This window comes from Nyctereutes procyonoides, unplaced genomic scaffold, assembly GCF_905146905.1.
Source record: "Nyctereutes procyonoides isolate TBG_1078 unplaced genomic scaffold, NYPRO_anot_genome, whole genome shotgun sequence".
NCBI lineage: Eukaryota > Metazoa > Chordata > Mammalia > Carnivora > Canidae > Nyctereutes > Nyctereutes procyonoides.
The window spans coordinates 207714-221362 of record NW_026575147.1 but is presented as its reverse complement, the minus strand read 5'-3'; the positions used below and the strand labels follow the sequence as shown (position 1 = coordinate 221362).

General features: G+C 40.3%; 1 protein-coding gene across 1 annotated transcript in view; it reads left to right on the top strand.

Moving 5' to 3' along the window:
• Positions 1–13649, top strand: part of DNAH6 (dynein axonemal heavy chain 6) — a 242056-nt gene that overhangs the window by 104986 nt on the left and 123421 nt on the right. Inside the window, exons 35-37 of the mRNA XM_055312464.1 lie at positions 863–985; positions 7678–7860; positions 8416–8559. Coding sequence (XP_055168439.1) covers positions 863–985; positions 7678–7860; positions 8416–8559 — 450 coding nt within the window. The remainder of the gene's footprint in view (positions 1–862; positions 986–7677; positions 7861–8415; positions 8560–13649) is intronic.

The window sequence follows — 13649 nt, the reverse complement described above, 5'->3', positions numbered from 1 at the left end:
TTTACACACTTATCAAATTGTCCTTTTATAATAGAGTATGTATCCTGAGAACCAAAGACTCTTAGATATTCCTATTTCTCTCTAAACAAGAAGTAAAATAAATCTTCCTTAGTACTTGTTTCCTTTCTTTTGGAAATAATTAAATAGCTTGATGATGTTACATAATTTGAAATACTTTCTAAGAAAAAAAAGTTATATTTACTATGAATAAATTATCCCTCTGTGGCATGAATATTGGTGAAGGGATTGGAAGAGGAATGTGGACCTAATAGAGCTGTAAAATATTCTGGAAGCTACCACCCCTGCTGTACTCATTCACCAAACATGGATCAAATGCCTACTAAGTGCTAGGCATTTAGCTATGTATGAGATATAAGAATGAAAAAGTAAAGAAGTGAAAAGCAAAGAGGGGAAAAAAGAAATACTTCTACCTTCCCATAAGGATTTATTTTTTTTTAATTTTTTTAAAATTTATTTATGATAGTCACAGAGAGAGAGAGAGAGAGAGAGAGGCAGAGACACAGGCAGAGGGAGAAGCAGGCTCCATGCACCGGGAGCCCGACGTGGGATTCGATCCCGGGTCTCCAGGATCGCGCCCTGGGCCAAAGGCAGGCGCCAAACCGCTGCGCCACCCAGGGATCCCCCATAAGGATTTATTTAACATTATCCTCTTATATTTGTGTGGTGTTTTTCACCTTATGCCTCACTTACCTTTCCTCCTCCATTTTTGATTACTTAAGGCTGTCTCTCCTGTATACAAAGCCTTCAGTGTTAAGTTTAAACATGTGATCCATGAACATTGAAGGTGGAAGAATTAGGAAGTATAATTAACTACTTTTTGTTCAACTTCCTTGGATTTTAGGTGCAAGATCTAAGGGTTGCCTCTCCAGCAACAGTCAGTCGATGCGGAATGGTGTTCGTGGATCCTGAAGAACTGAAATGGATGCCTTATGTTAAAACGTGGATGAAGAGTATTTCTAAAAAAGTAAGGACAACCAGATACTCCACAATATATCCATCTGTCAAGATGGAGGCCCTGGTGTGCCCAAATTGCAGTTAGTTAAGAGATCTCATTGTGCTTCATGGAGGACATTCCAACATTATACCCAGTGCCTCTCCCTAAGAATTCTTGAGATGCTCCAGAAATGTTAATATCCTCCCCAAATCTGTCATTATCTGTTACCTCAGCCTTCCAGGCTGCCTAGGCACTGATTCCTGCCCACTCTCCCTGGCTTCTCTGCAGATTGGTTCCTCTCCAGGACAAATACAAACTGCTTCCTCAAGTCCCCCAAACACAGCTAGCACAGGCTGGGGCATTAAAAGACTCTGCAGAAGGCTTGGGACAATGAGGGAATCACAAGGCAGAAAAAGAACATTTCAATCCAGGCTCTGTCATTGTTTTTAGATTGTTCAGAGGAAATGAGAAAGGAGAAAGGAAAGGAGAGAAAGGAAAGCCAGTTTACCTCCCACCCAATCTTAGGTCTCTGGCCCAAGATGAGTTTTTACCTCAGAGAAAACATGCCGCATTATTATATGGAACAGCTCAGGTCTATATCACCTTCTGCACCCTCTCCATTCTAAAACAAGAGTTCTCTTTGCCTTAGCTTAACAAGGGAGCTTTGGAGGCGTTGCATCCCATCCCAGCCCCCACTCCAGAGAGCCATCTTTTTTCTGCCTCTCCTTCTCCAAAGATGAATCAGGAAATTATTATTTTTTTCATTCTTAGGCATCAACATTTGAACAATAATATGTTCTAGTTTCAGAGTACATTATCAAAGAAAATAATCCTCAGAATTGAGAATGTATCATGAACTACCATAAGATTTTAAATTTCCCCAAATTTACTCTTCTTTTTAAATTAATAGGCTGTGTTAACTTAAAGCACTCAGGTTTATAAAAAAACGTTTAATGGAAGGTACAGAGCGTTATCATATATACTCCTCCTCCAAATATAGTTTTTCTATTAACATCCTGCACTGGTGTGGTACATTTGTTAAAAGTGATTTTTTAAAACTGATGAAACATTACTGATATATTACTCTCAGCTAAAGTGCATGGTATATGTTGGTGTTCACTTTCTATGTTGTATAGTTCTGTGGGTTTGGACAAGTATGTAATGTCATGTATCCACTCTTATATAATTATACATAATAGTTTCACTGACTTAAAATCTGTACTGTACCCGTACATCCATCCATTGCCCCTCCCAACCCCTGGCAACCATTGATCTTTTTATGGTCTCCATAGTTTTGCCTTTTTCAGAATGTCAAGTAGTTTTTTCAGATTGGCTTCTTTCACTTAATAATACGCTTCTAAGTTTCCTCTCTGTCTTTCTGTGGCTTGATAGCTCATTTCTTTTTGGTGCTGAATAATATTCCATTGTATGGATTTACTAAGTCTATCCATTCATCTACTGAAGCACATCTTGATTGCTTCCAGGTTTGGGCAATTATGAAGAAAGCTATAAACATCTGTATGTTTATCTGTTTTTGTGTAGATGTAAGTTTTCAATTCGCTTGGGTAAAATACCTAGGAGTATGATTGCTGGATTTTATGATAAAATTTTATTTAGCTTTATTAGAAACTGCTAGTTCATCTTCCAAAGTGCTATACCATTTTGCATTCCCACCAGCAATGAATGAGAATTCTTGCTGCACATCCTCACCAGCATTTGGTGATATTGGTGTTTTAGATTTTCACCATTCAAATAGGTATGTCTTGTTTTAATGTGCCTTTCTCCAATAGGTGATCATGAATGTTTTTTCATATGCTTATTTATCATCTGTATATCTCCTTTGGTGAGGTGCCTATTCAAATCTTGCTCATTTTTTATTGGGTTGTTTCCTATTTTTGAGTTTTTCAAGTTCTTTTTTTTATAATAAATTTATTTTTTACTGGTTCTCAATTTGCCAACATACAGAATAACACCCAGTGCTTATCCCATCAAGTGCCCCCCTCAGTGCCCGTTCACCCCCACCTCCTGCCCTCCTCCCCTTCCATCACCCCTAGTTCATTTCCCAGAGTTAGGAGTCTTCATGTTCTGTCTCCCTTTCTGATATTTCCTACCCATTTCTTCTCCCTTCCCTTCTATTCCCTTTCACTATTATTTATATTCCCCAAATGAATGAGACCATATAATGTTCGTCCTTCTCCGATTGACTTACTTCAATCAGCATAATACCCTCCAGTTCCATCCACGTCGAAGCAAATGGTGGGTATTTGTCATTTCTAATGGCTGAGTAATATTCCATTGTATACATAGACCACATCTTCTTAATCCATTCATCTTTCGATGGACACCAAGGCTCCTTCCACAGTTTCGCTATTGTGGCCATTGCTGCTAGAAACATTGGGATGCAGGTGTCCCGGCATTTCATTGCATCTGCATCTTTGGGGTAAATCCCCAGCAGTGCAATTGCTGGGTCGTAGGGCAGATCTATTTTTAACTCTTTGAGGAACCTCCACACAGTTTTCCAGAGTGGCTACACCAGTTCACATTCCCACCAACAGTGTAAGAGCGTTCCCTTTACTCCGCATCCTCCCCAACATTTGTGGTTTCCTGCCTTGTTAATTTTCCCCATTCTCACTGGTGTGAGGTGGTACCTCATTGTTGTTTTGATTTGTATTTCCCTGATGGCAAGGGATGTGGAGCATTTTCTCATGTGCTTGTTGGCCATGTCTATGTCTTCCTCTGTGAGATTTCTGTTCGTGTCTTTTGCCCATTTCATAATTGGATTGTTTGTTTCTTTGCTGTTGAGTTTAATAAGTTCTTTATAGATCTTGGAAACTAGCCCTTTATCTGATACGTCATTTGCAAATATCTTCTCCCATCCTGTAGGTTGTCTTTTAGTTTTGTTGACTGTATCCTTTGCTGTGCAAAAACTTCTTATCTTGATGAAGTCCCAATAGTTCATTTTTGCTTTTGTTTCTCTTGCCTTTGTGGATGTATCTTGCAAGAAGTTACTGTGGCCGAGTTCAAAAAGGGTGTTGCCTGAGTTCTCCTCTAGGATTTTGAAGGAATCTTGTCTCACATTTAGATCTTTCATCCATTTTGAGTTTATCTTTGTGTATGGTGTAAGAGAATGGTCTAGTTTCATTCTTCTGCACATGGCTGTCCAGTTTTCCCAGCACCATTTATTGAAGAAACCGTCTTTTTTCCAGTGGATGGTGTTTCCTCCTTTGTCGAATATTAGTTGACCATAAAGTTGAGGGTCCACTTCTGGGTTCTCTATTCTGTTCCATTGATCTATGTGTCTGTCTTTGTGCCAGTACCACACTGTCTTGATGACCACAGCTTTGTAGTACAACCTGAAATCTGGCATTGTGATGCCCCCAGCTATGGTTTTCTTTTTTAAAATTCCCCTGGCTATTCGGGGTCTTTTCTGATTCCACACAAATCTTAAAATAATTTGTTCTAACTCTCTGAAGAAAGTCCATGGTATTTTGATAGGGATTGCATTAAATGGGTAAATTGCCCTGGGTAACATTGACATTTTCACAATATTAATTCTGCCAATCCATGAGCATGGAATATTTTTCCATCTCTTTGTGTCTTCCTCAATTTCTTTCAGAAGTGTTCTATAGTTTTTAGGGTATAGATCCTCTACCTCTTTAGTTAGGTTTATTTCTAGGTATCTTATGCTTTTGGGTGCAATTGTAAATGGGATTGACTCCTTAATTTCTCTTTCTTCAGTCTCGTTGTTAGTGTATAGAAATGCCACTGACTTCTGGGCATTGATTTTGTATCCTGCCACACTGCCCAATTGCTGTATGAGTTCTAGCAATCTTGGGGTGGAGTCTTTGGGTTTTCTATGTTGAGTATCATGTCATCGGCGAAGAGGGAGAGTTTGACTTCTTCTTTGCCAATTTGAATGCCTTTAATGTCTTTTTGTTGTCTGATTGCTGAGGCTAGGACTTCCAGTACTATGTTGAATAGCAGTGGTGAGAGTGGACATCCCTGTCTTGTTCCTGATCTTAGAGGAAAGGCTCCCAGTGCTTCCCCATTGAGAATGATATTTGCTGTGGGCTTTTCGTAGATGGCTTTTAAGATGTTGAGTAATGTTCCCTCTATCCCTACACTCTGAAGAGTTTTGATCAGGAATGGATGCCGTATTTTGTCAAATGCTTTCTCTGCATCTAATGAGAGGATCATATGGTTCTTGGTTTTTCTCTTGCTGATATGATGAATCACATTGATTGTTTTACGAGTGTTGAACCAGCCTTGTGTCCCGGGGATAAATCCTACTTGGTCATGGTGAATAATTTTCTTAATGTGTTGTTGGATCCTATTGGCTAGTATCTTGGCTAGTGTCTGTCCCGGGGGGAGGCCGGGTCCTGGGCTGTGTCCCGGCGCCCTGTGCTCCGGGGCCTGCGCTGGTGGATTCGCGCTCCCGCCCCGCAGCCCCCTCCGCGGAGCCGCCGCCCGAGCCCCTCCGAGCTGCTCCGGGCCCCGCCGTGCGTGCTGCAGCCCTTAGGGAGCTCGGCGCACTCTCCCGGGGCGCAGGTGTCTGTTAGTGTCCCAGGGAGGGCATCCCCGCCCTCCTGGGTCCTGCTCCAACTCCCGGCGAGCCCCTTTCCGCCCGTCCGGGAAGGTTGGTGCAGCTCCTGCTCCTCCGGGACGGGGCTCTCCTGTCCTGGGGACACTCGCCCCGGCCTCAGCCCGGCACCTCGCGGGGCCCCTCCCCCTCGGAGGCCTTTTGTGTCTTTATTTCTTTTTCCCCGTCTTCCTACCTTGATAGAAGCACGAACTCTTTTCACTGCAGCGTTCCAGCTGGTCTCTCTTTACATCTCAGGCCAAGTTCGTAGATTTTCAGGATGATTTGAAGGTTATCTAGGTAATTTGGTGGGGACAGGTGACTTGGGGACCCTACTCTTCTGCCATCTTGCCCCGCTTCCCTCGAGTTCTTTATAATATTTTGGATACAAGTTCTTTGTTGGGTATGTGTTTTATAAAACTTTTCTCCCAGCCCGGCTTGTCTTTTCATTCTTTTTATAATCTTTCACAGAACACAAGTTTTATTTTGCTTTAAGATTTTATTTTTTATTCATGAGAGACACAGAAAGAGATAACACAACTTCTTTATTTTAATGAAGTCCAGCTTATCAAATATCCTTTCATGGGTTGAGCTTTTGGCATCGTTCTGAAAACCATTTCCAAACCTAAGGTCACCTAGATTTTCTCATCTGTTATCTTCTAAACGTTTTTTATAGTTTTGCTTTTTACATTTAGGTCTGTGATTCATTTTGAGTTAACTTCTGTGAAAGGTGTAATATCTGTGTCTACATTCATATTTTTTTGTGCGTAGATGTCTAGTTGTTCCAACACCATTTGTTGAAAACACCATCCCTTCTCCATTGGATTACCTTTGTTCCTTTGTCATAGATCAGTTGATTATATTTGTATGAGTCTATCTCTGCATGGACTCTATTCTGTTCCATTGATCTATGTGTCTGTTCTTTTGCCAGTATCACACTGTCTTGATTACTGTCACTTTATAGTAATTCTTGAAGTCAGATAACGTCAGTTTTCTAACTTTGTTCTTCAATATATGCTATTTTGGGTATTTTGCCTCTCTGTATGCTGAAATACACAAAATAACTTCCTGGTGTTTTGATTCAGACTATATTGAATCTATAGATTAAGTTAGGAAGTATTGACATTTTAACAATATTGGATCTTCCTGTCCATACACAATGAATATCTTTCAGTTTACTTTGCTCATCTCTATCTTTTCATCAAAGTCTTGTAGTTTTTCTTATTTAGCTCTTGTACATATTTTGTTGGAATTATACCTAAGTATTTCATTTTTTGTGCTAATATAAATGGTGTTATATTTTTTATGCCAAATTCCAATTATTCACTGCTGGTATATACGAAAGCAATTGACTGCTATATATTAACCTTAAGCAATTGACTGCTATATATTAACCTATATATAGCTATATATTGACTGCTATAAGTGCTTATTAGTTCCAGGAGTTTTTGGTAAATTCTTACATAGACAATCATGTCATCTGTGAACAAAGACATTTTTTTCTTCCTTCTGTGTACTCTACTTCTTTTTATTGTCCTACTGCATTGGCTAAGACTTCCAGTACAATGTTAAATAGGAATGATGAGAAGGGCTACATTCTTTTTAAATCTTTGGGAATTATTCCTCTCCTTACGTAGATTTTTAATTGCTGTTTTTTATATTTCTTGTTTTTAATTGTTCTTAATTATAAGACTGCATGAAACATATATTGACAGTTAACAAATGATTATAAGACATTGTCCACTGCCCAGAATCTCCTCTATATGTCTCTTCCAAATCAGATTTTTTAATTTCAATTTATTTCATATCTTGTGATGTTTATACCCTTTAATCTAAAAGTCACAGAACAGGGATGCCGGGGTGGCTCAGCGGTTTGGCGCCTGCCTTCAGCCCAGGGTGTGATGCTGGAGTCCCAGGATCGAGTCCCATATCTGGCTCCCTATGTGGAGCCTGCTTCTCCCTCTGCCTGTGTCTCTGCGTCTCTCTCTCTGTGTGTCTCTCATGAATAAATAAATAAAATCTTAAAAAAAATAAAAGTCACAGAACATATTGCAATACACAGATTTAAACTAACCCATTTCTAAATTTGCTTACATATTTCATCTAGTCTTACTAAAATATTATTTGTTTATATGATTTTCAGCTGAATGAGGAAACCCAAGAATATATACTGAACCTTTTCCAACGTTATGTTGATGATGGTTTACATTTTATCAATAAAAAATGTGGCCAAGCAATCCCACAAGTGGACATCAGCAAGGTTACTACACTATGTTGCTTACTGGAGTCTTTGATACTTGGGAAAGATGGAGTTAATTTGACAATGGTATGAAAGGTTTTTCTCACTGCTATAAGGCTAGGAAAATGAGATTGTTGTATAGATGCTTTGCAAATAACAATTTTCTGTAAAACAATCATTTTTTATTTTTAAGTTAATTTTTTAGTGGAGTAATGATTATGAATAGATTCATAGAATCTCAAAATTGGAAGGAATGTAAGAGAACCTATAGTTTACTTTTGTACTCAGTATTTAAACTTCCTACAGTGTACAACACATTCTGCAACACATTCCCAGTATGTGTCTGCCTAGCAGCTGCTTAAATACCTTCACGCAGGTGTAAACAAAGTGATAATAGTCCATTGAAAAACAGCCTTGAGCTTTTTTCTACATATCCCTTGCCGTTCATTTTCTCCTCAGTGTATTTAAATACGTAAAACATTGTTCTGTGAACTCTTGAGTCAACCATAAGAAACATATATTGTACCCTTTTTAAAATGCATGAGCCTAAACAAAAGAAAGCAATCTTTTGGCTTTGCAATTTAAGGATTCTTTTTATAAAGTTAAATAAAATACTAAAATTCTTTCTCCTTGTTCATTCAGGAACAAACAAAATTGAATACAGTACTATGTCAGACTTTTGTATTCTGTTATTTATGGTCTGTGGGTGGCAATCTAACTGAAAACTACTGGGATTCTTTCGACACATTTATTAGAGCACAATTCGATGATAATCCTGATGCCAGGGTAAGAGCCAAATAAATTTCATTTTAACATAATTACTCTGAATCATTAAAATTAAATTTCAAGACTAAAATTTTAAAAGATTTAGTTCTGCAAATAAAAATATGTCACTAAAAGATTTTAAGATAGAGCAAATGAAGGGCTCCTGAGTGGCTCAGTCAGTTAAGCATCTGCCTTTGGCTCAGGTCATGATCCCAGGGTCCTGGATTTGAGCCCCCCCCCCCACCATCAGACTCTGCTCAGCAGGGAGTCTGCTTCTCCCTCTTCCTCTGCCACTCCCCCTTGCTTATGCTCTCTCTCTCTCCCAAATAAATAAATAAAATATTTAAAAATAAGATTGAGCAAAAGAATAAATATATTGAGGATAATGTCAACCAGGTTTCTCACTGTTAGCAAAAGGATTTATTTACAAATATGTAAGGGGAGAGATTAGAAGGCACCTGTGTTCTTGCATTGGAATTGGAAGTCTTAGTACTCATAGATCAAAAAAAATGAATATATGAAAATGAATACATATATTCATACAACATATGTAAATTTCCTAGTTCTGTTTGCTGATAGGAATTAGAAGAAAGGAAACCTCAAGAGCAATATGCATACCTAGTATGCTAAGTTCTAAATATCTGTTCTCCATGAAAGGGAGCCAAGGCTCTTTAATGAAATAGCTGATTCCAGGAGTAGGACAGGGGAAAGTGCAAAATCATGACAAAGAAGTACTCAAAGAATGATTACTCATGTCAAAAGACTCTCACTGACCAAATCTGAACAGATTTGAGCATTAAAATAAATAATAATAGTATAAGATTACAAGCCTTTACATGAAATAAAAATCTGTGTGTCAGTATTCATAACAGAAATATACCTGAATAAATGGGGGAGAAGGAAGAGCTGTTTTTCACAGAAGAATACCAATTAATCTATATAGGAGAAATGATGGAGTTAGAAAGTCATTACTCTGCAGCCACTATAGTAATAATTGATTTAGGCAAGAATTATCAATAGATACTACAGCTAGTGAATGAAGGCTTGATGAGAAACAATATTTACAGGGGAGGGAGGGGCAAGATGGCGGAAGAGCAGGGTTCCCAAATCACCTGTCCCCACCAAGTTACCTAGATAACCTTCAAACCATCCTGAAAATCTACGAATTCGGCCTGAGATGTAAAGAGAGACCAGCTGGAACGCTACAGTGAGAAGAGTCCGCGCTTCTATCAAGGTAGGAAGACGGGGAAAAAAAAATAAAGAAACAAAAGGCCTCCGAGGGGGAGGGGCCCCGCGAGGAGCCGGGCTGAGGCCGGGGCGAGTGTCCCCAGGACAGGAGAGCCCCGTCCCGGAGGAGCAGGAGCTGCACCAACCTTCCCGGGGGAAAGGGGCCCGCAGGGAGTTGGAGCAGGACCCAGGAGAGCGGGGATGCCCTCGGGCTCCCGGGGACACTAACAGGCACCTGCGCCCCGGGACAGTGCTCCGAGCTCCCTAAGGGCTGCAGCGCGCACGGCGGGACCGACCGGAGCAGCTCGGAGGGGCTCGGGCGGCGGCTCCGCGGAGGGGGCTGCGGGGCGGGAGCGCGAATCCCACAGCGCAGGCCCCGGAGCACAGGGCGCCGGGACACAGCCCAGGATCCGGCCTCCCCCTGGGACAGGCAGAGGCCGGGAGGGCCCAGGACAGCGAGGACGCTCCTGCCCCGAGCTGAGCACATCAGCGGCCCCGCCCCGGAGCCTCCAGGCCCTGCGGACGGAGAGCCGAGCCCCGAGCCCCGTAGTTCCTGCGGAGGCTGAATCCAGGCTTCCAGAGTTGCCATAGCAACTGCTGCTGTTCCTCCCTGGGTCCCACGGGGTAAACAACCCCCGCTGAGCCCTGCAGCAGGCAGGGGCAGAGCAGCTCCCCCAAGTGCTAACACCTGAAAATCAGCACAGCAGGCCCCTCCCCCAGAAGACCAGCTGGACGGACCAGTGATACTCCCCCGTGTTCCAATACAACTTGTTTTTGGCCACTCTGCACTGAGCAAAATGACTAGAAGGAAAACCTCACTTCAAAAGAAAGAATCAGAAACAGCCCTCTTTCCCACAGAGTTTCAAAATCTGGATTACACTTCAATGTCAGAAAGCCAATTCAGAAGCACCATTATACAGCTACTGGTGGCTCTAGAAAAAAGCATTAAGGCCTCACGAGACTTCATGACTGCAGAATTTAGATCCAATCAGGCAGAAATTAAAAATCAATTGAATGAGATGCAATCCAAACTAGAAGTCCTAACGACGAGGGTTAACGAGGTGGAAGAACGAGTGAGTGACATAGAAGACAAGTTGATGGCAAAGAGGGAAACTGAGGAAAAAAGAGACAGACAATTAAGGGACCATGAAGACAGATTAAGGCAAATAAATGACAGTCTGAGGAAGAAAAACCTACGTTTAATTGGGGTTCCCGAGGGCGCCGAAAGGGACAGAGGGCCAGAATATGTATTTGAACAAATCCTAGCTGAAAACTTTCCCAATCTGGGAAGGGAAACAGGCATTCAGATCCAGGAAATAGAGAGATCCCCCCCTAAAATCAATAAAAACCGTTCAACACCTCGACATCTAATAGTGAAGCTTGCAAATTCCAAAGATAAAGAGAAGATCCTTAAAGCAGCAAGAGACAAGAAGTCCCTGACTTTCATGGGGAGGAATATTAGGGTAACAGCAGACCTCTCCACAGAGACCTGGCAGGCCAGAAAGGGCTGGCAGGATATATTCAGGGTCCTAAATGAGAAGAACATGCAACCAAGAATACTTTATCCAGCAAGGCTCTCATTCAAAATGGAAGGAGAGATAAAGAGCTTCCAAGACAGGCAGGAACTGAAAGAATATGTGACCTCCAAACCAGCTCTGCAAGAAATTTTAAGGGGGACTCTTAAAACTCCCCTTTAAGAAGAAGTTCAAGTAACTCTGAACGTGAAAGGGCTTAATGACCCCATCAAAAGGCGCAGAGTTTCAGACTAGATAAAAAAACAGGACCCATCTATTTGCTGTCTACAAGAGACTCATTTTAGACAGAAGGACACCTACAACCTGAAAATAAAAGGTTGGAGAACCATTTACCATTCAAATGGTTCTCAAAATATACCCTAAAAACTACAGAACACTTCTGAAAGAAATTGAGGAAGACACAAAGAGATGGAAAAATATTCCATGCTCATGGATTGGCAGAATTAATATTGTGAAAATGTCAATGCTACCCAGGGCAATTTACACGTTTCATGCAATCCCTATCAAAATACCATGGACTTTCTTCAGAGACTTAGAACAAATTATTTTAAGATTTGTGTGGAATCAGAAAAGACCCCAAACAGCCAGGGGAATTTTAAAAAAAGAAAACCATATCTGGGGGCATCACAATGCCAGATTTCAGGTTGTACTACAAAGCTGTGTTCATCAAGACAGTGTGGTACTGGCACAAAAACAGACATATAGATCAATGGAACAGAACAGAGAACCCAGAAGTGGACCCTGAACTTTATGCTCAACTAATATACAATAAAGGAGGAAAGACGATCCACTAGAAGAAAGACAGTCTCTTCAATAAATGGTGCTGGGAAAATTGGACATCCACATGCAGAAGAATGAAACTGGACCACTCTCTTGCACCATACACAAAGATAAACTCAAAATGGATGAAAGATCTAAATGTGAGACAAGATTCCATCAAAATCCCAGAGAAGAACTCAGGCAACACCCTTTTTGAACTTGGCCACAGTAACCGGAGAAGGACAAACAGTGTATGTTCTCATTCATTTGGGGAATATGAATAATAGCGAAAGGGAATATAAGGGAAGGGAGAAGAAATGTGTGAGAAATATCAGAAAGGGAGACAGAACATAAAGACTTCTAACTCTGGGAAATGAACTAGGGGTGGTGGAGGGGGAGGAGGGCGGGGGGTGGGGGTGAATGGGTGACGGGCACTGAGGGGTACACTTGACGGGATGAGCACTGGGTGTTATTCTGTATGTTGGTAAATTGAACACCAATAAAAATTAATTTATAAATAAAAAAAAAGAAAAAGAAAAAAAAAGAAACAATATTTACATAGTTTCAAAGTATTTCCTACAAATTATTGATTAATTGAAAAAAGAAAAATAGTATTGTTACAGTAAAGAAACCTTGCAGACACTACCTTAACTAAGAAATCAATTTAACATCATCAGTATTAGGACAAACCTGTGCTTCCTGATATAGAGCACTGAGAAGGATGCAACCTCACTTGTGAAGTATTCCTTTCAAACATGCATGATCTGAATCTAATTATGAAATACACCTGGAATACCCAAACTGAGGAGCATTCTATAAAATAAATTGGCCTATATTCTCCAAAAATGTCTGTTGTAGGAGACAAAGAAAGCTGAGGAACTTTTCCAAACGAAAAGACTAAAGAGATATAACTAAATACAGTGCATTATCCTGTATTGGGTCCTAACTGGGGAAAAACATAGCTATAAGTGGCATTATTAAAAACACTGACAATATTTGAATATGGAATGTAAGTTAGGTAATAACATATCACTATTCCATTTCCTGATTTTGATTGTGATTATTTAAGAAAATATCTTTGTTGTTCAGGAAACACACACTCAGTTATTTAGAGTAAGGTGAATAGTGTATACAATTAACTCTCATAGAGTAGAAAAAGCAATAACAAAGCAAAGGGGGCAAAATGTGGACAATCAATATAGATAAAGAATATATGAGGTTCTTTGCACTTTTTTTAACTTTTCTTTAAGTTTTAGATTATATAAAAGTAAAAAGTTACCAAAAGAAGAAAAAATTCCCTAAGAATCTAAACCCTATGGATTAGGACCTTATCATAGGTATGAAACGCTTCTGGATCCTCAAGATGACTGTATCATAATTGGACAGGATGGGCCATTTTAAGGACAATTGGGAATTTGAGACAGACAGATCTCTCTGGATCAAGAGAAATGATCTGGGATGGTCAGTAGGAGATGGTCCAAAGCAAGCATTCATTTCAACGGATTCATTTCAACAAATAGTATTCTTTTCAACAAATATGTACTGAAAATCTATTACACAATAGGCACCATTCTGTGTACTGGGGCTAAC